At 44.2% G+C, this 25,976-nt stretch overlaps 1 protein-coding gene across 3 annotated transcripts in view; it reads left to right on the top strand.

The window, feature by feature from the left end:
* Positions 1 to 21,309, top strand: part of PGM1 (phosphoglucomutase 1) — a 62,342-nt gene extending 41,033 nt beyond the window's left edge. For all 3 annotated transcript variants that reach the window (XM_035018368.1, XM_035018369.1, XM_035018367.1), the window contains exons 7-11: positions 2,303 to 2,418; positions 12,402 to 12,537; positions 15,375 to 15,558; positions 18,069 to 18,203; positions 20,662 to 21,309. In XM_035018368.1, coding sequence (XP_034874259.1) covers positions 2,303 to 2,418; positions 12,402 to 12,537; positions 15,375 to 15,558; positions 18,069 to 18,203; positions 20,662 to 20,751 — 661 coding nt within the window. In that variant the 3' untranslated portion in view covers positions 20,752 to 21,309. The remainder of the gene's footprint in view (positions 1 to 2,302; positions 2,419 to 12,401; positions 12,538 to 15,374; positions 15,559 to 18,068; positions 18,204 to 20,661) is intronic.
* The last annotated feature ends 4,667 nt before the right edge of the window (positions 21,310 to 25,976 follow it).

The following is a 25,976-nucleotide window of genomic DNA, read 5'->3' as shown; positions in this document are numbered from 1 at the left end:
TGGATTAGATGTTCCCTCTCTGTGCTTCCTTACAACCCTATGCTTCTTCCATTCCAGCACTTACCACCTTGTTCCGATAGCTTGTTTGCTTACCTTTCTGCCTTGCTAGACTACAAACTTCTACAGAGAAAAGACTGTCTTTATTCACTAAAGTATATACCATGGTATGCCTGGCACATAGTAGGACACACACACATACACCCCTTTAAAAAAGGAATGACTGAATGTTACTGAAGAAATGAATGGATGGCAGCCCCACAGTACTGAAGACATCACTCTGGAGAACCATCCCTGTCCTTTAGCAGGTGTGCACAGAGTTTGAGTGAAAGAGCAGTTTGAAGGAAGATCAGTATGTCAAAGAACTTCCAAGTCCATCCCTCGCTGGGTGTCCATCCATACACAAACACAGTAAATGTTCATTTACCCAAAATCCAAATAAACAGAAAGCTCAAATAGTTAAGGAAAATTATATTCAGTTTTTATGAGAAAGGACCCAGTGACAATAAACATTTGGTATCTCAGATTTGCTTATTTGTTTATTTATTTATTATATATCCCCTCATTTACAAAGGCTTTAAGGTGGCTTGTGTGACCACATCTGAAACAATTAAAAAATATAAGTAATACATAGTAAATGGGGACTAGGGAGAATGTTAATTAGAACATATTAGGTGCCCAGTAAATGTTTGCTGAATGAATGGATAAGGAATGAGTGAATAAATAAAAGGTCAAGGTCAGAGAAGAAAGCAGAATGGATATATCTAGGTTCTCTAGTAATAACTGATGTTTATTGAACATTGCCTTGTGCTAGACATGAAGTACTCTATGTTTTAAATCATTTAATTCTCAAACCAACCTCATGAGGTCAGTGCTATCTATAACCCCACTTTACAGGTAGGAAAACGAAAGGACAAAGAAGTAATGTAGTTTCCCCAAGGTCACCCAGCTAGTAAATGGCTGAGTCAGAATTTGAACCCAGAACCATTGCTCCTTAATTGGGCCCAACTGGGCCATGTAGTAGTTTCCTACCGTGGGGGAGAGAAGGGGGAGGAGTATGTGTTAACTCAATTAGTGCTAACTTCCCTTCAGCTAAGAAGAAGTTAATATTCATAAAATATTATGAAGATAATATTCACAGAATGGTTTATAGTCTTAATTGATCCTCACAGCAATCCTTGTCCTAAAGAAGAGGAACCCAAAGGTCAGAGAGGTTAGCCATCTTATTGAGGACCTCACAACTAAATCAGAGCTAGAATTAGAACCTGATGCTTCTGCCTCCACGCCCTGCAGCTGAAACCCTGTGAGCTGGTTTCGGCCAGGCTGTTGTAATTAGACCTAGCAGGTCCTGAAATAACTTCCGTGTCATCCAAGAGCAGTTTAATTCTAGTTTTTGGAAAAATTGATAATCCACATATAGAATCACAATAGAAATAACTCATTACCCAGGTAAAAGTTTATTGTACTCTCAGCTTTCAAGCTTATAGATTTAATTTTCTTCAGATGTTAGAATCTAAATGTGACATTGCTTTGCAGTAAGGCGAGCATTCTGGAAGGCAGAACTTATTAAAACAGTGAGTGAAATGTAGATTAGTCTTCCTTTTCAGAGGGAAAGTGATCTTAAAAAAAAAGGTCATTTAAAGGTTCTAGTCTACAGATATATAGGAAGGAGTAAAAGACGTGTTGGAGGGGACAGGGGACCAAGGAGCCGTGTGGGGAAGTTGGTACAAATGGGAGACCCCCTGGACACTGTCCTTTCTGGGCCTTCTGGTGAAATGAAAGGAGCATTGACCGAGCAGCTGAATAGCAGGCCATTGGTCATCCTGGCTCTGGGACCTGAGGTTGGTCACATAACATCCTAGACCCTGTTTCCTTTTCTGTAAAATGGTGGCCTCCTAGACCCAATATTCTATGATTCTGTGATGTGAAGTGCATCAAAACATCATTCTTTTGTTCTTGATGGAATGCTGATAGAGGCAGTCTGTATCCAAAACACATTGGGTTTAAATAGCCTCAAAAATAGCCTTGCACACTTTGCTACTGTTGTTCCTTCTAAGATATTAAACTCAGTGACCTGAATTAATTCTTCCTTCTTCCTCTTTTACCCCGTCTTCTGACTCCACGTATAATAGCCCATTGTGCACAAGTTTTCTCCTACGATTTTCCACCCATCTTAGAATTATGTGTACCTCTGAGCAGTGCTAAATGGGACCCTTGATTACAATAACGGTTGCTAGTTTCCCTCCCTCACGTGGCTAAGCTAACAGTCCTGCTGTGATGTAACTTTGATTTCATGCCTTTGAAGGGTGGCTCATGCTACAAAGATCGCTTTGTACGAGACCCCAACTGGCTGGAAGTTTTTCGGGAATTTGATGGATGCAAGCAGACTGTCCCTTTGTGGGGAGGAGAGCTTCGGGACTGGTAAGTGCGTGGGCCCCGTGCTACCGTTTCCTTTCCTGTAAACACGACTTGTGGAACGCTCTGACTGCTAAGGCAGGACTGAAATAGCACCAGTGGCCGATGTGTCCTAAATCAAGATGCAGTTTATTTATAACAACCCTGATGAAGTGTACACATTTGAAAAGCCGTGAGCGTGCTTAGCCGAGGAGGGCTAATTTTACTTCCAGAGGATCACATCCACAGAGACAGGAAGTTTGGGAGCCCCCTCGGGCGGCACGGTCACTGAGTCTGTAGAGATTAAACAGAGTGATAAACATGTGTTTCTTCCCTCCGTGGCCAAGGAAACTTTTATAAATGTTTTCCTTTCTGGGAAGAAATATGGTGGAGCGAGTCAGTTTTTCATTTTTATTTAAAAGGAGGTTGCAGCACAGCATTAAATCTTTCTCTTTAACAGGCCCAAGTTTGCTGTAGCAACAAGTTATGATTCATTAAGGTTAAATGAAAGGAGGCCATTAGGGTGGAGGGAAGTTGCTAGGTGATCAAGAAATTAAAAATATGTCCTTGGGGCACCTGGGTAGCTCAGTCGTTGGGCATCTGCCTTTGGCTCAGGTTATGATCCTAGGGTCTAGAGATTGAGCCCTGCATCGGCCTCCCTGCTCAATGGGGAGTCTGCTTTTGCCTCTCCCACTCCCCCTGCTTGTGCCCTCTCTCTCCCTCTCAAATAAATAAATAAATAAATAAATAAATAAATAAATAAAATCTTTAAAAAAATATGTCCTTGTCCGTGAGGATGTCTGCATAAATTGTTAGTATGATGAGGGAGGGGAACGTGGTAGGCTGGGGGACCTTTCAGGACCCTTAGACCCTACTTTCTGTGCTCTCCCCCCTCCTCTCTGCCTGTCCAAATGCTGACCTGAAGTCCTACTTCCATGACCTTCCCTACTGGCTCACCCTACCGACGTCAGTGTCTCACCTCTAAACCTCCATTCAGGCATGTGGCCCTTTTCCATGTGTTGGTCTCCAGCCAGGTTGCAAGGTACTTCACTGGCTGAATTTCTTCTCCTCTTAGTCTTTTTATCCAGTATTTTGAAGTAAAAGGACTGATCTTGGTCCTTCAGTACGAAAGCAAAGCAAAGATCGAAATCTAGCCTTCTATAAGCCTTGTAACTGAGTCGCAATTCATACCTGGTTAAAGAGAATAGAATGCTGATTTTATTTCATTTCCTACAAGTCCAGGCGTAGGGTGGGTAGAATGAGCTGGTAAATTTGAGACACCTGTATACAAAGTTCTCAGAAATGTAATGTCCTTGAGGGAGTGGTAATGTTCCTTGGGAATGAATTGACTTGATAGAATTGGAGGATATAAGAAAGATGGATGCGTCTTGGGATTGAACAGTGTCCACGAAGAAAACTTGGTGGTTTCCCAACGTTCTATGTCTTCGGTCAGAGAATACAAGGCTTAGCCCTATCCTACTTCATAAAATATGGATGATGCCATGTTACTCCGTGGGATACCAGATGAATGCTCATGAACCCATGAGGTGGTCTTATTCCATGAAATACTGCCCCCCCACCAATGTTATCAAGTGCAGGCTTGCTTTCAGTCGATCTTTTCTATGGATGCAGTTGTCTTTGAAAGCAGGGATCATGTCTTAACCTTTGGTTTCCTAACCCCCTGTACCTGTATCAGTGCTGAGCATAGTGAAAGAGAGAAAAGTTTAGAACAAGGTTTCCTGGGATGTTTGGGTGTGTGGAAGGATACTAATTCCAGGAGAGGGTTCTGAGTTCAGCAGAGATTGGAAAACTTGGACCACAGCTCTCTGCCTTGGATATTCATAATGATACTAGCATTCGAAGATTCCAAACATTCTACTGTAAGGAATCCTGTTTGTACAGTTTTACCTAAACATAGTTAGCTGCATCTCTCTCTCTCTCTGTGCCTGTGTGTATGGTATATCTAGTGACATCTTGCCCCACAGATCTGTGTGGGAAGCACTGGGCAAGGTGGGTGCCAAGCCTGGAGCCATGTAGGAGTCCCTGATGTGGACTGGCTGAGAACACACGTGGGGACAGCATAGCACAAGGGGCTCCTCTCACGTGACAGGGCTTCACCTCTTGGAAGGCAGCTTGCAGGTCCTCTCCTCTCCAGCTACCCATCCTTACTTCCCCTGCTCATTCCTCACTCCACATTGTTTGTATACCCAGCACCAGCTTCTCGATGCTTCCAAGTTCACCGTTGCCTCTTAGATCATGTGCAGAACTGAGCCCAAATCCATGTGTAACCTAACTGAGAAGTAAAGACTAGAGTGGGGTGATTATTTCTAGAGAACTGGGCCCTGTGCTTTTTTGGAAATAACTTTCACTTATGTTAGCTTTCAGGACATTTCTTAATACTGTTTATCCCATATAATGTTGATAATTAAGCCCCTTTAAGTTTTTACTCAGGAGAATTTGCCAAGAAAATTTGTCATTCACGTTACATTTGAGGGATTGATTTATTTGAACCTGGACATTAGAGTTTAAATTATTTCTTGTTAAAGTTTTTTCCTCTTTATTTATTTATGAACCCATTCAAATACTAAGTGCCAACCATGATTTTATCGTCCCTTTGTGTAAGACTGTTGAATCACAGGCCTGTACCTCTGAAACAAATAATACATTATATGTTGAAAAAGAAGAAGATAGTAGGAAGGGAAAAATGAAGGGGGGGGGGAATTTGGAGGGTGAGACAAACCATGAGAGACTATGGACTCTGAGAAACAAACTGAGGGTTCTAGAGGGGTGGGGGGTAGGGGGATGGGTTAGCCTGGTGATGGGTATTAAAGAGGGAACATACTGAATGGAGCACTGGGTGCTATACGCAAACAATGAATCATGGAACACTACATCAAAAACTAATGAGGTAATATATGGTGATTAATATAACATAATAAAACAAACAAACAAACAAAAAAACAAAGAGAGACAGCATCAAGAGAATAATCTGCAAACTTCTTTCTCTTTGAAAAAAAGAAAATTGTTCTGTAATGTTTCTGAAACAACCATTTTGAAAACCAAGCTGCATAGCTCTGAGTCTCTACTGCTGTGAGTGGGTCGCAGCTGAAGTTATTTAACTGAACTTGTGCTCTCCTTGCTTATAGAGGAGTTCATCTCCACCTGCTAGTCCCTTGCTGGTGAGTGCTTCCCGCAGCTTCTTTATAGAGTTTCTCAGGGCGGATGTTAGTGACTACACAAGCTTTGCAGTATTTCAGTTCTGTAGCTTCATTGAGTACAGGGTCATTTATTTCTGTATTTTTCCGGGTGAGAGCAGAGGCAGTTTCTCAGGAAAGCCTTCCTAACCTTCCACGGTGGGTCCACTCCCCTTTTTATTGGCTCTCATGGCACACACACTTCTCCTTTGTTGCATATATTACAGCCGTAATTTTAAAATTACTTACGATTACTTGATTAACATCAAGGCTGTAAGTTCCGTGAAGACAGGAATCATGTCTGTCTTATTCTCCATCAGATCCCCAGAGCCTCCTATAAAGGCTAGCGTGGAGTAGGGGCTCAGCAAACACTTGTTGAATAGGTGAGTGCATGAATACACTATTCACTTGACACCCTCCAGTTAGACAAACAGAATCCTGGTGTTGGCAACGAAAAGACTTTAAAAGTCATTCGGTGTGATTGCCTGCGTGTTGTTGGAATCATAGTTGGCAGGCAGTGCTGTTCGACTTCAACACCTGCCTCGGTGGAGAATCCTTACTTGACCTCTTTGAGTGGTCTGCGACTCTTCTGGGGACTCAACACCATTCCCACTCCGTAGTCCAGAGTTGGGGACCCAAGGTCTTTGTGAGAACAGATGAGCTTTTATAAAGGAAAAGAAGTTTACTTGCAAAGAGGTGCGAAGGAGTCAGACTTCAGAAGAACCGGCTCACCCAGTAAACCACCAGCATTTCAGAGCACAAGCTGTGATGTTATTAATGTTACCAAGCATACATTAGTCTGTCCATGATGGAGGAACAGCAATGGCCTCTCAGGATTATCATAGCCATGGAGGCTAGGACACTTCCTCATGCATCAGTGTTACAGATGCCAGAGTAAAGGGACTCAGAAATGGGCACCAGAACTGGACAGGCTGAACCTATTATTTTTGGTTGATCTCATGATGCAAAATTATTCCCCGCCCCCAACTGTGGATGATGATATACATGTTTACACACAATGGCAGAGGGCGAGGTGCTGTTCTGTCCCATCTTGAATTTGTTGGGAAATTGGGAAGGCAGTAGAAAGTGAAGTCCCGAATAGAATAGAATGTCACTGCTTTTGAAACTCTTCCTCAGGAAAATGGGGGGGCTTGGGAAAGAGGGATAGGAAACCATTTAAGATGAACCTGGTATCATATAGAAATATGCCAGTAAATTATGATCTGGCCGGGCCTAGAGGTTAGTAACAGTTTTTCCTGTTTCATCTTTAAAAGGTTTTAGCGATGATGCATCCTACGGGAGTGATGACTTGAAGAAGTTGAGCATTGATGCTTTGCAAATTTCTTTTAATTTTAATTTCTTCGGAAAAGTTTTTCATGTTTGTACTTCTTTTCATTGACTCATTCCTCAAATGTTTATTGAAATTTAACTGCATCCCAGATACTGAGTGAGTCTCTGGGGGGGTCACGATGCATATGGTCTCGTGCAGGGCTCTGTAGAATCCGCATTTGGGGCAAGAAGTCAGACCCTGGCCAGGTAATTACAAGTGTGCAAAGTGATCAGTGATGAAGTACAGGGGGGCCCTAGGAGCTTTATTGGCAGGGCACAACCTGGTTCTATGGTGTAGGGCATTAGACTTTCTGTCTGGTTCTCTGCACATTCTGATTTGCACAGCTCTTGAGTACATTTTCCTATAGGTAAAGTCCCCATGGGAAAGTTAGAATAGCCTGTCTCTGGAGATTTCCCAGACAGAATACCTTATTGGTATGCTGAATACCCCACTAAAATTAGGCTGACAACCTCATAATAACTAACTCAGTTAAACTATTACCTGCATGTCTGTCTCCCTCACCTCTGTGTTTGTGCTCATCTGTGAGGACAAGTAACATGTCTTCTTATTCATCTTGGTGTTTTCTCATGTACTTGGAACATGGTAGGCACTGATTCGTAGTTGTTGAGCACACAATGGAGTATGGGTTAAGACATGGCTCCTGCCCGTCAGGCGCTTACTATATTCCTCCAAAGGAAACAGTTCCAGGGGCAGTCGCAAGGCAGTACACGGTTCACTGCTAAAGGGAAAGTCTGCGGGTGGCTGGGGGAGAGGCCCTGAAGGCTGGAGTGATCTGTAAAAGGCTTCCTGAGGAGCTTACCTGTCCTTTCAGAGTAAGTTCATTTGTGCAGTAAAAGCCAAAGAGGACGAGACTGTGGACAGAGCAGGTCTGCTACACCTCCCAGCCAGTCAGCTGGGGTCTGACCATTCCTGGGGCCAACCCTTATTGACGGCGTGCCAGGCACCAGCCAGGGATATACCTCAGAGTCGAGGTGAGTTAAGAACAGACAGGGTATGATAGAGTAGGGGTGAGCATGGAGAGCAACAAGAAAGCCGTCCTGAGTTGGGGTTGAAAGTAATTGCAGGAGATGTTAGCCAGGCTAATAGATATATATGGAGTGGATATTTTCAGGCAGAGAGAATAGTGTGTTTAGAAGACCAAAAGGGAGGGATACCTGGGTAGTGCAGTTGGTTGAGTGTCTGACTCTTGGTTTCACACTCAGCAGAGTCTGCTTGTGTTTCTCTCTCTCCCTCGCCTTCTGCCTCTCCCCCACTTTCTCTCTAAAATGGGTAAAATGAATCTTTAAAAAAAAAAAAAAAAAGAAGACGACCAAAAGGGAGCTAAAGATAGGCAGAGGAACAGAAAGACAGAGAGACATGACAGACAAATGCAAGTGTTTTCAAACAACTCCATGTAACTCTTTTTCAGTTGCCACTTCCCCATCCTCAGACCTGTCACATGGCAGAGGCAGGTGCCCAGCACTCCCGAGATGCCCATACTGGTAAATGGAACCTAATCCCCAAACTGTTAGCTTTTGGCTCCCTCAGCAAGGGTTGACATTTTTCTGGGCTGAGGCCTGGAGTATGCCCTGACTGAGCTGAGTTTATACTTATCACAAGGTGCTGATTAGGCCGAAGTCAAGTGACAGGTGCTTGAAGATGCTGAAGGGGCAGAATTCCCAGGCACTCAGTTAGTCCCTGCGCTGGACCAGGTAGGAAGAGCCCCAGTGCAGAGCCCACCACTGCCTTTGTATCAGCCTGGACTAGGGGTGCCTGCTGGCACTGTTTCCCTTTCCTCACAATTATTGGAGCATGGATTCTTTCCCTTTTTTTAAGTTAAAAGAAATGATACCAGTAATTCACATTCATGATAGGAAAATTAGATAGGGAAGAAGAGGAAAACACTATAATGTCACTGCCCAGAGAAAAGAGTGTACTGGGTTATATTCCATTTTCTTCACCAATGTGTACAGTTAAGAGATGTTATTTTTGAAAGCTTAATAAGGTAGTGGAAAGCACTCATTTCCCCCCAAAAGTTTCTTATTTTTCTCTTTATCCATAATGGTATTTTGCATTTATATAGTACTTAACAGTTCATAAATATTTCTACCCTCTATCAAAGTCTTACAATTGTGTGAGAAAGGTAACATTATCCCCATTTTACAGTCAAGGAAACTGAGACTTGGAAAATCAAGTTAATAAATAACAGAGTTTCAAATTCTGGTTTCGTGACTCTTTTTTTTTAAGATTTTATTTATTTATTTGACAGAGAGAAAGAGGGCGTGCAAGCATGAGAGGGGGGAGAGGCAGAGGGAGAGGAGGAGTAGGCTCTCTGCTGAGCAGGGAGCCCGATGTAGGGCTCGATCCCGGGACTCTGGGATCATGACCTGAGCTGAAGGCAGACGCTTAACTGACTGAGCCACCTAGGCGCCCCAAGTTTCATGACTCTTAAATATAAAGCATCTTCCATTGAAACAACTGCCATGACTGCAAAAGCAGCAACTTTAGAAACACACACACATACACCATTGCCTTTTTTTTTTTTACTCGTAGCTTGTCATCATTCATCAGAACCCTAAAGAAAACAAAATGTACCCAGACTTTTGGGGTGGCTCAGTCAGTTGAGCAACTGACTCTTGATTTCAGCTCAGGTCATGATCTTAGGGTCCTGGGATTGAGCCCCACGTTGGGCTCCGCACTCAGCGGGGAGTCTGCATGAGATTCTCTCCCTCTGCCCCTCCCCCAATTGTTCTAGCTCTCTCTCTCTCTTTAAAATAAAAGAAGTAAATCTTAGAAAGAAAAAGAAATGTACCCAAGTTTCTGAGTATTAGAGTTACCTAGAGTTTTGATTACATGAAGGTGCTTACTGAGAGTAGTCAGAATTTCCAGAGACTAGGGATCTTGCAAATGGAATAGAATATTTGTGTATGTTATCCAAGGCAGATATTTTGTTGATGATATTAGGTGTGTGATTTAGTTATCTCCAAGTAACTTGGTCAGAGTTGGGTAAGATTTTTAGATTTTATTTTCATTTCCTCATAAAAGAAAAAGAATTCTTTACTTAGAACAGGAAAAACACAAAGGGACACTGCCCCTTATGCTTTCAGTCTGCCTCAAGAAATAAATAAATACAAAATAAGAAGAAAAAGAAAAGAAAAGGGAAGGAAGGAAGGAAGAAAAATACCCATGGGAGCCAGACAAATAATTTCAAGCTGTATATTTTTGTCACGAATTCTCAGTATATAGGGAAAGCTGCCAGAATCTTGCTGCTCAGAGTGAACTATTGCCAAAACATCATTTGCAAACACTGTAAGGGCCAGAGAGCTAATTTCTGGTCCTTGAGATAGCAATACAGGCAAATAAAAGTCCATAGATAATAAAATTAGGTAAACCAAAAATTTGTTACATAAAGTGCTAAGAGTGTTGCTGAACATCTCCAGGTTTTGTCAGCTTCCAGGTTCTGAGAACTATGGTTTCTAAAAGTGGTATTTTATTGAAGAGAAGATCGTTTGAAAGAAAAAATTGTGTGTTTTTGTGAACCAGAAAATGTTGTAGTAGGTTAATTAACTGACAAACTCATTCACTGCACTCCTGTACAGTTGTTTACCTATTCCATGTGCTAGCCTAGTCGTCAGACTTAGTTATAAGGATAAGTAAGAGATGTCTCTAAGAAATAGGTCAGAAGTGGGGTGAAAGACTCATAAATAGATGATCAAGGAAAATGGCACCACAGCAGAGGCATAGAGCAGGTCGCTGTAGGAGAAAAAGAGGGCACAGCTCGTACCTGCCTAGGGAAGCTGCGAACTAGTCCCAGACAGGACAGGACATTTGCGTTGGTCTGAAAGGATGAAAAGGGGAGGGAAACAAACTTAACTCATGCCTACTACATAGCCAGCCTTGTGAGATACTCTGATGTTCTCAGAAGAATAAGACCCAGTGGGAAGTCAAGAAGGGCACACAGGCACATAAAGAATTCTAGGCATGATGATGTCAAAGCATTATGGGCGAGGGATTGTACTGAGTCCTATTCGGAAGTCAGAAAGTAGCACTCCGCATGGTCCATGTGTGGTGTTTGTTTTGTTTTGTTTCATTTTTAGAATAAGGAAGATAAGGGCTGAAAAGGAGAGTTGTGTCCCATATCAGGTTCTTGGAAAAGGGTCTCCGTGCACGTAAGCACATCCAGAGGCGCCAGTGTGTTAGTTTGGGTAAGGATTTTAGCAGGTACCCTAGAAGGGGACAGATGTGCCGTAGGTGATTTAACCAAACCCCTCTTAGTTAAAGAAAGATGTCCTAGATTGGAGTTGCTGGATCCACAAGTAGGTCCATTTTTAAGGCTTTGATACTTTTTGCCAAATTGCTCTCCAGAAGATTGTACCTCTCCCCGCAGTGGCATGCTAGAACCCCATTTCCCTTATACGTCTCCTGATACTAGGTGTTCTCATTTTAAAATCTGTGGCCATTTGCCAAGCAAGTAGCAGTTTCTTATTGTGGTTTTCATTTTAATTTCTTTTTTAAAAAATAATGCTAGCTTCTTATGTAATTGGGTACCTGTATTTATTCTTCGGTGATTGTTTGTATCCTTGCCTGTTTTTCTATTGGAGTTTTGCTTTCTTCTCATTAATATGTAAATTTTTTCTATATTGAGTTGCCTTAAACATCTACTTTATATTGCAAATGTGGTTTTTTTTAAAGTTTGCCAATGGCCTTTTACTTTTACCTATTGCTATTTTGCTGATAGAAATGGTAATTTTTTAGTAGACAAATACATAGTTTTTTTTTCTTTTGTGAATTCTGAATTTACCTGTATTTGCCATCCCCAAGACTTAAAAAATATATTTATATATATTTTCTATTACACTTATATTGTATATTTATATCTGTATATATCTTTTATTTATATATATCTTTGAGGATTTAAAGATTTTCAGTTTTTATATTTGAATGTATAATCTATCTGGAAATCTTTTTGGTATGGTGTTTTATAGGGGAATAAACTGAATTTTTCAACTGTCTAGCTAGATATCTAAATACTACTTAAAAAGTAATTCATTCTTTTCCAACAGCCTTGAAGTGACACCCTTATCATATCTTCAAGTCACATATGTGTTTGGGTCTCTTTCTAGGTGCTCTCTTTTGTTCCACTAAGCTGCCAGGCTTTTAATTATTGGGTATTTATAATGGTCATGTTGTTTGTTTTTTTTCCTGCTCACATTTATGCTTTATAGTTGATATATCAAGTTCCACCAAATTATTCCATTGACATTTTTATTGGCATTTGCCATAAATATCTAAATCACTTTGGGAAATATCAACTTCTTTCCAATATTATGTTGCTTTGTTCCATATGTGGTTCCTTCCATGTATTCAAGTTCCTCAGTCAAGTTTTATGACTTGTTGGATTGGGTCTACATGTTTACTGTTGAGTTTAATCCCAAATGTTTTGGAGAAATCATGTTTCTCATAGCTGCTTGTTGCCCGTTGGCCAGGTTCTGACCACATCCGTGAGAAGGATGGACTCTGGGCTGTCCTTGCTTGGCTCTCCATTCTAGCCACCCGCAAACAGAGTGTGGAGGACATTCTCAAAGATCACTGGCAGAAGTATGGCCGGAATTTCTTCACCAGGTAAGTCACAGCCTGGGTGGGGTACGGAGGTAGGGTGGGGAAGTGGGCAGAGAGTTCTCATGTGTACAGATTTTTTCCTGTCTCTCAAGTGCTAATAAAACCCTAGTTCATCTAGCCTCTACAAATTGAGGGATTTTAAAATAATTCAGTTAGGGTCACCTTTTATGTTAGCCATAAAGAACGATGCTTAAAAAATTTAGTTAACATATTCGAAAGAATAAATGTTTTGTAAACCTTTTAAATGTACCTGCAGGTGAACATGATAATTGAGTTGGATTTGGATTCAGAAGAATGGGTTAGAATTTTATTTCTGCCCCTTAGTGGATTGGGAAGTCATTTAACCTCTCTCTAACAGAAAACTACTCTTTTTTTCTCATTTGTAGAAATGGAAATAACAGACTGCCATTGAGTGGATTAAATGAAATATGAGTCTGAAAGTGTTTTATAAACTCTGGGGCACTCAAAGTATGGAAACTTTTTTTTTCCTGAAATTATGGAAACAATTATGCTTAGTCTAAATCAGCTTTTCTGACTCATTAAAATATGTCCCCAAAGGCTGCATACTTGTCAATACTTCATTCATTGATTCAATACATATTGACTGTGTGCCTACTTTCTGCCAGCCGCTGGGGATTCAGCAGTGAACAAAATACTTAGAATACATAGTAATTCTTCTTTGCCACGCATACTTCTATTTTTAAAAGGCATTAATATTTTTTTTTTCCGAGAAGTGCTTTCCACTAATTTCAATTTGCCTTTCCCCCAGTAAGTGTAAAAATCTAACAAAATTTTTCCTAGACCTCACTATTCTAATTACTGAAAGGAAATATGAGAAAAAGGAGAGTAGATGAAATGCTTATCGATAAGAAATGCTTAGATGTAATTTCTTTGGGCCTCAGTTGCCTTTTTTATAAAATAGGTTGAGTTAAATTAGAGAATTTAAAAACTGTGTCACAGATTGAATAGTCCATGATCTCTGGATAGTCACACAAGAATTAAACCTTAAGCAGCTCAGCCTCCTTACTCAGAATCCTTTTATCAACTTTAGAGAAGTTCATTGCTGTCTTCCTGCTTCAAGTCATTCTTTTGAGGAAGGTATAAGTAATAACTGTCACATGGTACCAAAGCAGGAGCCCTGGGAATGAAGGCAAGAATCTCTACCTTCTAAGAACCAGAAAAACCTGGTAATTCAGAACAGCAGTCGAGAACTCTCTAGAGCCTAGAATGTCATGCAGGCAGGACCACGTCTGTTTCTGTGCTTCATGGTATCACTAAACACCTCACTCCTAGTGACACCGTAAATATGCTTTGAATGAATAAATGAACGACGAGGTAACGACTGAATAGTAGCCAGAATGGAATAAGGTTGGGACGGTTTGTTCAGAGAAGGGGTCACTCTGGAATCAGTTAAAAGCCTCCATCTAAAAACCACTTGAACATATTTGTATTAATTTCAGATAACTGCTAACCAACTGTTGCAAATAAAGTCCCTAGAACCTGCATTTCTAGTTAGTTAAGACTCCATCCTACCCTCCATTTACTTAACAAAAGTGCTAGGCACTTTGCACACAGTGTTTCATGTCAGCCTCAAAACAGTTAGTGATAAGGCAACTGAGATTCTGCAAGATGAAGCCACTTGCTCATAGTTGCCCAGTTAGTAAGCAATGGAGGCTAGATTTGTAGCTCGTTCCGATGCCGAAGTCCAGATTCTTTCCATTATGCCTCTCTGTGCCTAGGATTTATAGAACACTTCCCTCAAATGCCCAAAGGTCACAGATGTAAAGCACAAACACCTGGTTGTAATTTCTTGCTGTTTATCATGTTAACTAGGGGAAAGAGCCGACTTCAAGATTAAGGGGACTGTTGTCCTTGATTCATAGAATCCCGGAGCTAGAACAGGTTGGCCTTAATTCCCCAGTATTTCTCATGTCTCAGAGGTGTCATCTTGCACATATCATATTTGTTTCACTATCACAAATAAATATAGACTCTGCTGTCTTGAGCCTCTAAAAAATAACTCTCTCGAGAGGGTGTGTGCCACTAGGTCAAGAAAAGCCACCTGTCAGCGTCTTTAACCTCATAAGAAAGAAGTCAAGAACAATTCTGGGAGTAATAATAAAAGTCATAGAATTTCTTTTGTGATTTTTTTTTTTTTTTTTTTTTTTTTTTTGCTTTGACCCTTTTGTGTCTACACCAGGCCTCCTCCGTCAGGGTGAACCCAAAACACTTTGGACCAGAATCCACCCTCAATGAAAGGACAGAGGTGCTTCAGATGTAAGGAGTTAGGGTTTGGCCCCTTCTGTCTGGTCAGTGAAAACTTGGCCTCACTTTAGGAAGCTCCTGTGGAGGCTGGAACTCTCCTTCACCAAAATCTCAGCAGCCTCAGGCAGGTTCCAGACTGGGAACTGTCCCAGCGTTTATCCCAAAGAAGCTCCAGGAGTTTGAAAGAGAAGTGCCTGACTCATGGGCCTCTAGATGCAGCATCCTCTAGAGATAACATGGCATTTAATCCTCCCTCCTCAGGAGGCAGTGATTAAATGTTAGACAGAATCTCTCAAAAGCCTTTGAAGCTTCTAGAGCTTATTCTGTAGAAAAGCCAAGATGGGAGTTTTCTGCTTATTCAGAAGCTCCTAACCCTTCCCTGAAATCCTGCAAAGCCTTCCTTTCATCCCTGACCTGCTCCCTCCCCAGAGGCGAACAAGCACAGCCTTTTGCCAGCTTTTTCTGCAGTTAGGGGGTTTTGTGGGGAGGGCCAAACGAATGATGAAGAAGGAGGTAATCGACCTCGGGGTGATCCGAAGTCAGCGTGTGGGCCCCACCTTTGTGACTTCTTGCAGGTATGATTATGAGGAGGTGGAGGCTGAGGGTGCCAACAAAATGATGAAGGACTTGCAAGCCCTGATATCTGATCGCTCCTTCGTGGGGAAACAGTTCTCAGTGGGTGACAAAGTTTACACTGTGGAGAAAATTGATAACTTTGAATACAGTGATCCGGTGGATGGAAGCGTTTCAAGGAATCAGGTAGGAACAGATTTATGTGTATTGGGAGAGAGTCCTCAGAGCTTCATCTCTGAAATCTCAAGAGAAGAAAGTAAAAGGCCGCTTGATCATCTCTCCTTTCCTACCATTTTGTTTCTACAGTTGCTGGCTTTCTGCTGGGTCACACATAACTTGCAAATATACTTGTAGGGAAAATGGGATTTGCCTTGGTTCTGTGTACTCCCCTATGCCCTCATTCTGGGATTCTTAGCCTCCGCTCCAGAGGGTTTTTACATCCTCCAGAATCCTCCAGAATTACATGTTGAATGCATGTGCAGAAAGGAGCCCTAGAATCTAAAGCTGAAGAGGTGAGCTACAGCCATAGATATCAAACCCCTTTTTTCTCTCAGGAGATGATAGCAGAATGTCAGCCATGAGAGTGGCATTATCATAGACCTTTCTCTGGTATATTCTGATTTCTTAAAAAAAAAAAAGAAAAAGAGGAAGAAGAAGAAAAACTGATGAGGCATTCCAGACTTAGAAATCGTAGCTGTTACATCCACAGCATGTGACATGCAGCCAGTCCTAACACAGCAAGACATCATAGTTGAGGACCTGGACTATGTCTGGATGGGGACAGAGCTGGTAGGGTTTCCCTCGTTGGGTGCCAGGGACCCACGGCTGCAGGCTGGGTCGGCCCTTGTGCAGGCTTCTCACAAACACCCAGGGCCCCGGGATCCTCTGGTTCTGCTGTTGTCACAGGCTGGACTCACCACTAATAATTTAGAGGCAGAGATAATAAAGAAGGGGATGTAAAATTCTTTTACAGCTTTCCAGTTTGCTTTCTCCTGACAGACCCAGATTTTTGGCCCAGTCCTTCTCAAGGCAGCTGACAGCTTTGAAGGAGGTGGACCGCAGGATTGATTTAATGTCTCTCTGGAGATGCAGGCAGTGGACGGGTGGCTGGAGCGTGGCCACAGCGACCCTCAGTGCCAGGAGTCTCCCATCCTCAAGATAGTAGCCCAGTGGGCTTTCTTCCCCATGCCTGTTCACCCTCTGTGGGAACTCCGGGTGCAATACGGATGATTGTAAGCGATGTCTGAGATAATTAGAAAAAGGCCAGGGGTAGAGTAGGTAGAGTAGGAGGTGGGTATGGAAGAGGGCAGGGTGGGGTCCACAGGATGGCAGAGCAGAAGTTTTGTAGAGAAGCCTTCAGAGAAAACAGGCGATTAGGGAAAGTGACCCCCAACTCTGTGCTACACCCAGCATCTGTGGGGCGGGGGGAGCTGAGCTATGTGTGGGAAGGGTGTGGGCATGAGCACGGTGCTGTCTTTGCACTCTGTGAGGAAGAACTCAACAGCTTCACGTTCTATAATCAGAGTCTGAGCGTTTAGATGGAAGGCCAGGTAGGAGGGAGAATCTTCCAGAGTAGATATAGCATCTGCCATCAAGTGGAAAGAATTCAGAAGCTTCAAGTTGAAGCTGTAGAGAGATAGACCAACCTTGTATGTTCCTAGAAGCAAGAAATGGTAAATGGGAGTTAACGGTATCCTCCCTGTGATGACGGAATCGGGAAGGTACTGCGTGCATTTCATCTGCTGTCTTCACTGCTGAATGGCACGATTAAACACTGGACAGGATTTGGTGACAAATAGCAGCTGAGGAGCAGTGTCTCTCCTTCTGGTTGGTCTTTGACTTTATGTGAAGTTCTTCTTGGTATAGAAGAATGACAGGCTCACAAAGCCTAGAGAGTTCTCAGATAACTGTCTTGCTGACCCTTCCTACCTCAGGTGGCAGAATATCTACCCAAGAATCTTCAACCTCAAATCCCCTGAAGCAAGAAGATTATTGAGGACAAGAGATGCTGCCAGGGAGGGAAAGAAGAAGGCAGCAGGGGGTTGGGGGCATGGGTTTGGCACGGCGCCCACAGGGACCCTGCTTTGAGTCCTCAGGCATTGAGGGGAGAGTGATCACTGGATCCTGCTTGCTAGGTTGGGAATAGCTGGCTTCGTCTGGGGCATGTGGCCTCATGTTTTCTGTTTGAGGCTCTCTATTGGTGTTTTGCAAAGAGTTCTTCCTCTCATCTGTCTGGAATCTCTTCTGCTCTGGTTTCAGCCCATTCTGTCCATGTTTTCCTCCTGATCTGGGGATCAAATTTCTGCATCTAGTGACTTACTTGTTGACCTATTTATTAGACTTCAAACTGGAATGGTTAGTCCATAAATTACAGGGGAGTGGGGAGAGGAGGGGAGGGCAAGCCTGTGTCATCCAGCACCACTGCGCCCCGGATCACATCTCCCACCTGACCCTGGGCATGCTTCCTACCCCCCCCCCCCGCCCCGCCCATGAGCTCAGCCCCCTTTGGCAGGACACAGTGACAGGCCAACCACGGCCGACTCATGGGGCTTAACTACTGCTGTTTATCAAGGATCTAATCCTCCAATTGATCAAGTATGGATGAAATTTGATCTCCAGACAAACCCCTTGTAATTTGCCAGCCTTCGGTTTCCCTTCCAGCAAGTGGGGAACACATCTCTGCTTACCTTCTCCAGGGCTTGCGGCTCCTTTTTGCGGATGGTTCTCGCATCATCTTTCGACTGAGCGGCACGGGGAGTGCCGGGGCCACCATTCGACTGTACATCGACAGCTATGAGAAGGACACTGCCAAGATCTACCAGGACCCCCAGGTAATGCCCAAGCCCTGTGTCCTGATGAGTTAGTTCTTTCCGTTGGAGGGAATGATAGTGGTTGTACAAAGTCTGTGTTAATACAACCCATTTCTCCAGTGGTCAAACGTGTGTTCGCTTTTCTCCATGTCTCCTTCGGTACCTCACAACAACAGTGATAGCTAACCATTATCTCAGTATTTTCTCTGTGCCAAGCTCTGTTCTAAACCCATTACCCAAATGGATATACTCACTGAAGTCTCAAATGAGGTAGACTCTATTATTATCCCTCCTACAGTAAAGAAACAGGGAAAGGTTAAGTGGCAGCTAACAGGGTCACGTGCCTGCTGAGCAGCAGAGTCAGGATAACTAATCTTTCAATCAGCCCCTCTTCTGGCGTTCTGGTCTGTTACTGGTCATTTGCCACTTTGCTTGGTCTGATCGCCTGTTCTGGAAGAGCACACGCTGGTTCTAGATTTGGTGCCGGGGCAGAGAGTTTCATGACCCAGCAACAAAGGTCTATATGGGAGAGTCTGCAGACTTGCAGCCTGGTGGTTTGGGCTCCCAGCCCTACCCAAAGGGTCTCTGGAAGTTTGTGAGTGAGGAGGGACCCTGGAGCCAGGGGTGGGGCAGAGAACTTGGAGGACAGCCACCCCAGGGGAGGAGCCAAGAGGAGGCAGTGACACACAGGGGACTTTCACCCTGTTTGTTCCTCACACAACGGTCTTGACAAATGCTCCCTGAGAGATCCACAGCCAAAAGAGTGTAGGAGCTGTTGTGGTCCCTTAACCCCTTCTTCAGGATTTGTAACACACACTGCACCTTAAGGGCTCTGAGAAAACTCACAGTGGAGACGCCCTGCTTAAGTGGCATTTCACTGTGCTTATTATCCCACAAAGCCTTTTTTCTTCTAACACCTAATTAAAATCCGAGGAAACTCACTTGAAAAGCCTTGGCATAGCGGTTTTGAGCATAAATTTTGGATGTAGAAAGATCTTGTTTTCAGTTCAGTTCCTGCCACCTGAGTAGCTGTGTGTCTGTGGGCAAGTCGTTTCCGTGCCCTGAGCCTTGGTTTCTGGTAGAATACTACCTACCGCTTCGAGTTACTATAGGGATTTAAGGAGACAAGGGATGCAAAATTCTAAACATTGCGCCTGGCACATAGGATTACCTTTGGAGAAAGTGTGGCTCTTATAGTTCTTTTTATTACAAAAAGAAGGAGCTCTATGGGAGCAGGCTTCCCTCTTACATTTTTTACCGTGGCTAGACTCCAGTTTCAGTCATTGCCAGATCTCTGTCATGCTGTAGGTATCCCTAAAACTTAAACCAAAGGCGGCGGTGTCTGAGTTGTAGACCCACAGTATAATAGAGCAAGAGGAAAAGAAGAAGGGAATTGGGTTCTTTTGTCTTAGTATCAGGCACGTGGTAGATATAACGAATGAACGAAAGGTAAGTTTCTTTGAACCATAGTCCTCAGGAGGTGGGAGGGAAGTGGGGAGGGAGGGGGGAGGGCTCTGGAGGGGATGAGGTACCCGCAGTGCCGGGATGTGTCACCGTTCCAGCTAGGAGATGCCTTCCCTTACTCTGGAGCTACTGGGCCTTGGCCTCAGCACTTTCTGGGACTGTTGGAGCCTCAGGGGGAATGGCAGGTGGTGTGGTTAGCGTGTGGAGTTGCTTCTCCAGCTTTCAGCCAGGAATAATGAGTTGGTGGAGATTAAAAGGAGGGAAAGCAATGGTGGGCAGTAGGAAATGAACTACTCTTGGCTCTGCCCTTGAGGCATTTGGTTAAATCACTTCATCTTTTTGGATATCAGTTTTCTCATGTGTAATGTGGGCAGTTTAGCTAGATAAGTGGTTTTTTAAAAGAATTTTCATTAAAAAATACTAAACAATAATTATATTTATAAATATATTTCTAAAATACTTATATTATCCTGCAACAGCAGAATTCTTTTATTTTTCCCCCTAAGTGAGAGGTAGTTGGGAGGGTAGTGTTGTTGCATTTTGAGAAGATCTCTTTGGGGACAGGGTAGGCAACAAATTAGAGGATGCAGAAGTGAAAGTAGAAGCACCATTATTCCAGGTGAGAAAGAGAACGTTGACTTAGCGACATCTATAGCCCCAGGTTGGAGAGAAATGGCGCACATTGAGGGATACTTAGAAGGTAAAAGCCACTTAGACTGGCTAATAGATTGGACAAGGGGAATGTGGGAGAAGAAGGGGTCAAGAGTTACTCTTAGTTGTTCATTAGCTTTAGATGGTAGACTGCAGTGTTGAGTCACTGAGATAGAGAATGCTGGAAGCAGATTTTAGGGGAAAGAACACATCTTTGAGCTTTAGACTTGCAGAGTCTGAGGAACCTTTGGAATGTGGGAGGAGGCAGTCAGACATGTGGGTCTTGGAGGCCATCTGAGGGCGGGAGCTATGACTCTGTGTCTAGAGAAAGTAATGGAAAAGGTTCTCTTTGTGTCTCCTTCAGGTCATGTTGGCCCCCCTTATTTCCATTGCTCTGAAGGTGTCCCAACTCCAGGAGAGGACAGGACGCACTGCGCCCACCGTTATCACCTAAGAAGACAGGCCGGATGCGGTACGTCCGTCTTCCCCAGGACCCTCCAAGTCATCTGATTGAAGAGCATGGACACAAACAAAATGTATCCACCCAGGCTTTGTAGGATTTGGTTTTTCCACTAACCAGTTGTTGATGAAGGGCACGTTAGTGCGACATTGCCTGTTGAGATGCCCTGTGGGAAAGAGAAAGTGGACCCAGGGGCTTTTGCTAATGTCACTCCCTTTCATGCCCTTAGGCCCTGCTGCTGTGCAGGCATTTTTCTCCCTAGCACCAGCTTCTGCTCACTGCAAAGTGAGATGGAGGCTGAGCAGCAGCTAGTGAGGCCATTTCTCATGCTTAGGATGTGCCGATGAAATGACAGCGCAAACTCCCTTCTCTTTGGTGAATTCTTCCCCCATTAACTGTTTACATGTGATCCAGCAAAATGCGATTTCTGGTGCCTTCTCTCCAATCAGTTCGTTCCTCAGAGTGAGACGTACTCATCTACAGATTTCTGCCCTGTTTTGCAACATAGTCCCACACAGATATTTCGGGATATTAAAGCAAAATAAGCCACTATTTCTTGATGTCTTTTTTTTTTTCTTAACTGCAAAATGCTCTTCCACTTTCAGAAAAAAAATAGACTTTTTTTAAAAGGAGGTATTGTATTTTGTTTGGATGTCCCAGCTAGAAGACAAAATGTTGTCTGCACTAGGTTTAAAATCCTTGTACTCAAGAACTGTAATTTCAAATCTTAAGCAGGGTCAAGAACTGTAATTTCAAATCTTAAGCAGGGTCAACTGAGCCCTGGATCCATCCGAGGTACATAAGTAAGCTCAACATGGTTAATTTGGATGAGGGAAAGCAAGATGATTTTCAGGAGATCTCCCCCCCCCCCCCCGCCCCAGGAGATATTAAATAGCAAAGCACAGCCATGTGCCTTGTGGTGTTGACATACCATAATGCCTATTGAGGGGACAGAGGCAGAACTCTCAGAATCTGAGAGCAAGATTACTGGCTTTAGCTGGATATCTTGAGCCCATTGGCATCTTACTCATCTTAGAACAATTATTATTTTTTTGAAAGATTTTATTTTTTTGAGAGAGTGAGTGAGAGAGCACAAGCAGGGGCAGAGGGAGAAGCAGACTCTCCCGCTGAGCAGGGAGCCCGATGCAGGGCTCGATCCCAGGACCCTGGGATCATGACCTGAGTCTAAGGCAGACGCTAACGGACTGAGCCACCCAGGCACCCCATCTTAGAACATTTATATTCACTCCATGAGTGTAATGTGGTAGTTAAAAGCATAGCTTTGGAAACCAACAGACCTGAGTTTGAATCTTGCTTGAGGCTTTGAGTCACTTTCTCAGTATCTTTAAAATCAGGATGAAGAGATGCACGGCTGGCTCGGTCGGTGGAGTTGTGACTCTTGATCTCAGGGTCTTGAGTTCAAGCCCCTCATTGAACATGGAGCCTACTAAAAAAAAATTGTAAAAAAAAAAATCAGGATGAAAATAGTTCCTACTTTATGGGGTCATTGAGAACATTCAGTGAGTGGACTTGTGCAAAGCAGTGGTGGGCACTTTATCTAGCTCATGGTAGGTTGTCAAGTAAGTGGGAACTAGGATTATGCTTATAATACTGTTTCTAGATTTTAAAGTATTAGGAAAACAAAAACTGTAACACTAATACTTGTAATGCATTTTATGGTTTGCAGGGCATGTCCACAAAGTCACCTTGCCATACAGACTATTCAAGAGAGGCAGCTCAGCTTTGCACCCCTCCCCACCCAGAGTGGACTCCCTGTTCCAGGTGACAGGGTCCCTGGGGTAAGATTTCCAATGTTGCCATTTGACAAGGGGTTGTAGCCCAGCAAACAGAACGGAGCTTTCACAAAGATGAGAGGAAGATGAGTACTTATTGAACATTAAATGCCAGACATTGTTCTGAGTGCTTTCCATATACTCTTTGCATGCTCCCAATCACTCTAGGAGGTAGATACTCCCAATATTCCCATTTTACAGATGAGGTCTGGTTACTCGCCCAGTGTCACACCACTGGATAGTGGTGGCATACCCCCAGGCAGCAAAGCTCAGCTGTGCATGGTTTACCAGTACTTCGGCCCCTTCTGTTGACCAGCTACTTCTAACAGGTAAAAGAAAGGTTTTTGCATTTGCACAAAAGCCCCTGTGTTTTATTTATTAATGGCTCATACTTTGTGCCTTGGGTGCCAGAGACTGTTAATTGTGGCATGGTTGTCTCCACCTTCCTCTGGCCCTGGGATCTTTTTTTAGAGAGAGGGAGGGAGTGAGCTGGGGGAGGGTGGAGGGGGAGAGAGAATCTTAGGTAGGCTCCACGCTTAGCGCAGAGCCTGCTGAGGGGCTCGATCTCAGGACCCTGAGATCTTAACCTGACCTGAAATCAAGAGTCAGACCCTTAACCTAAGCCTGAGCCACCCAGGTGCCCCTGGCCCTGGGGTCTTGATACTTGGGTGTATCAGTCAGCCAGGAAGTGTGTATTGACCCACATGAAGTGTGAAATGCCCTGGGAAGGGAAGAATGTGTTATAACACACAGTTAACGCCCTCCACCTGCCCGTAAGACTGGCGAAGGGAGTGGGGTCCAGCACAGATGGGAGACTGTACAGGATAACTGCCTTCCGAGTTGTGTAGGCAGCACCGGATGCTAGAACCCAGATTTTCTAAGCACCGATTCAATTTCAGGTATTGGGCTACAGGCTTCCGAGTAACCCTCCAAGCAAGACATTATTATTCCCCTTCTAGAGCTGAGACAACTGAAGCAGAACAGAAGCCTGAGTAATTTGCCCCAGGTTCCCGGCTACCATGTGGTAGAAGTGGAATTTTGAGTGGGGATCTCACCAACTTTCCATGACCCTTTTCCTGCCTCTCCATCTGTTGAATCAGCTGCAGACACTCCCAGGGCTGTGGCCCCTGGAATGGCTTTATAAATTTCCTCCTCATGCCTGATCATAATTCAGCTGCTTTCCCTGACCCCACGTGGCTACAGGTTTGGGAGTTAAAAGCTCAGGGGAGGAAGAGGGAGATGGCTGGGGCCACGGAGCCATGCGGGTGGGCATGGGTGAGCGCCACCTTTCCTCTGTCTGTGGCTTTCAGAGAGACACCCAAGGCATGTGCCCACCAGGAACGCGGGGGGATGGGGCCCTGAGAGGCTGGCCAGCGGCCGGCAGCCAACCTTCCCCGCCTGCCAGGATTGATGTGGTTTGTGAGTCAGGCCTGTTTTCGTTGGGGTGTGGTGGGGATTACAGTGAGAAAATTGGGTTGGAACTGTTGGGGCTAAACTCTGAAATTTCACATTTCCCCTCCCTCTTGACATTCAGCTTTCATTTTGGAGAAGCAGATTCCAGTTCAGGGAAGATTCCCATTTCTAGAAAATGGCCAGGCTTACAAGGGAGGGGCCCTGCCTTGGGGAATGAAAACAAAGGCCAAGCTCACTCCACTTTGGGGGAGGCCAGGCTTTGGGGCCTTGGGCCCTCTGCTTCCTCTGCCTCCGAGTTCATCCACGCTGCATTCAGCTGCATTTCTTGTTCACCCGCTAGACAGAAATTGGCCTTCCTGTATAAGACTCCTTTAGAAAACATAGTACAACATGTGGGAGTCACACCCCTCATGCTTTCACATTCTGAACCCCCAGTCAGGGGGGTGTGATAGGAGTAATCACAACCATTACGAACGGGGTCACTGCACCTCGCCTGAATTACTGCAGACATCCCCTCATGGCCTCGGGCATCCGATGTTCGCCCCTCGGATCCGTTCTCCATGGCATCAGCCAGGTGCTCTTCCCAGTGCTAACGTCCATATGCCTGTGTGTGTCGTCTATAAGACCATGTTCGCTGCCTGCTGCCTACCCCACCAACTCCTCGTCCTCCGCTCTCTGCCTTACATTCAGACATACGGAACCACCTGGAAACACTGCTCTCTGTAGTCTCCATGTCTTTGTAGCTGCTCTTCCGTCCGTCTGCATCACTTTTCCCCTCTATCCCATCCTCCACCATATCCCCCACCTCCTGCCTGTTCCTTAAACGCTCTTTTCTCCAAGAAGCTTTTGCTGACCCTCCAATGTCTGGTTTGGGAATCTGGGTATTCCTATAGAACCCTCCTTATGGCACTTAACATGCTGAATGTTAATAGCCTGTTTACTTTCCATTTCTCCCACTGCCCTGGGAGCTCCTAGAAGGCAGGGACTGGTTTTTCATCAGTGTTTACCCAGGATCTGCCCCATGCCCAGCACATAGCAAAAGTTCCAAAGACAATTTTTGGAAAGAGTGAAGGAAATCCAGTTGCGTGGCAGAATGCTTTCTTTTTTTTTTTTTTTTTTAAGCAGACCCCCTGCTGAGCAGGGAGCCTGATGCGGGACTCGATCCAGGGACTCCAGGATCATGACCTGAGCCGAAGGCAGCCGCCTAACCAACTGAGCCACCCAGGCACCCGGCAGAATGCTTTCTTAATGCTATGACTCTCTGCCCAGCCCCCCGCCCCCCAGGCTATGGGGTATGGTTATCTTCATTTTGCAGGTGACAAGTGAGTTGACCAGCTTTCACAGCTAGTGAATGCCTAACCAAGAACTCTTTCATAAAGCTTCAGAAGTTGAAAGTGAGAAAGCACCCAGGACAGAGGATCAGGGTGGATACTGGCAGCAGATGGGAGATACATGTATCATGGTCACTTTGAATAAAACTTAATTTAAATGTTAAAAAGTATTTTATCTCCCACTGCTACGAAAGTTAATTGGGGGTATAGTTGGGGAAGGGTTCCACCAAATTAGTCTGAATATAGAAAGAAGTTATTTTTTCTTCAAGGAGTAGAATCAAGAAAGCCAGGCCCAAGCCCTGAGGACCGCCTCTGAGCAGATTCATGGAAAGAAAGCCATGATGGGGCAAGGCAGGTCCACTAGCCCTGGGCCTCACACTGTAGGGGCGCACAGCATGTACTTCTGGAAGAGGGAGAGGCTCTTGTTGGTTCCTCTCGCGAGAGCAAGAGGCCTTCTTACCATGTGGCATGTCATTATACAAAAAAGTGAGGTCACCGCCAGCAGGAGTTATGTCTCTTGTCTGTCTGTTTGTCCTGTGGGAGCTTTTGAGGGCTTTGGTTTGGTTTCCACCAAATGTGAAGACTCTACCTAGATCTATTAAGTTGGATTTGTGGGTGTGGGCTAATAACTATTTTCCAAAAAGCATGTCTTCCGTGATTCATAGTGCTGCTGCCCGGCTGA

This window comes from Mirounga leonina, unplaced genomic scaffold (genome assembly GCF_011800145.1).
Source record: "Mirounga leonina isolate KUSES-001 unplaced genomic scaffold, KU_Mleo_1.0 Mir_173, whole genome shotgun sequence".
In the NCBI taxonomy this organism is placed as follows: domain Eukaryota; kingdom Metazoa; phylum Chordata; class Mammalia; order Carnivora; family Phocidae; genus Mirounga; species Mirounga leonina.
This window is presented reverse-complemented; position numbering and strand designations above follow the sequence as displayed.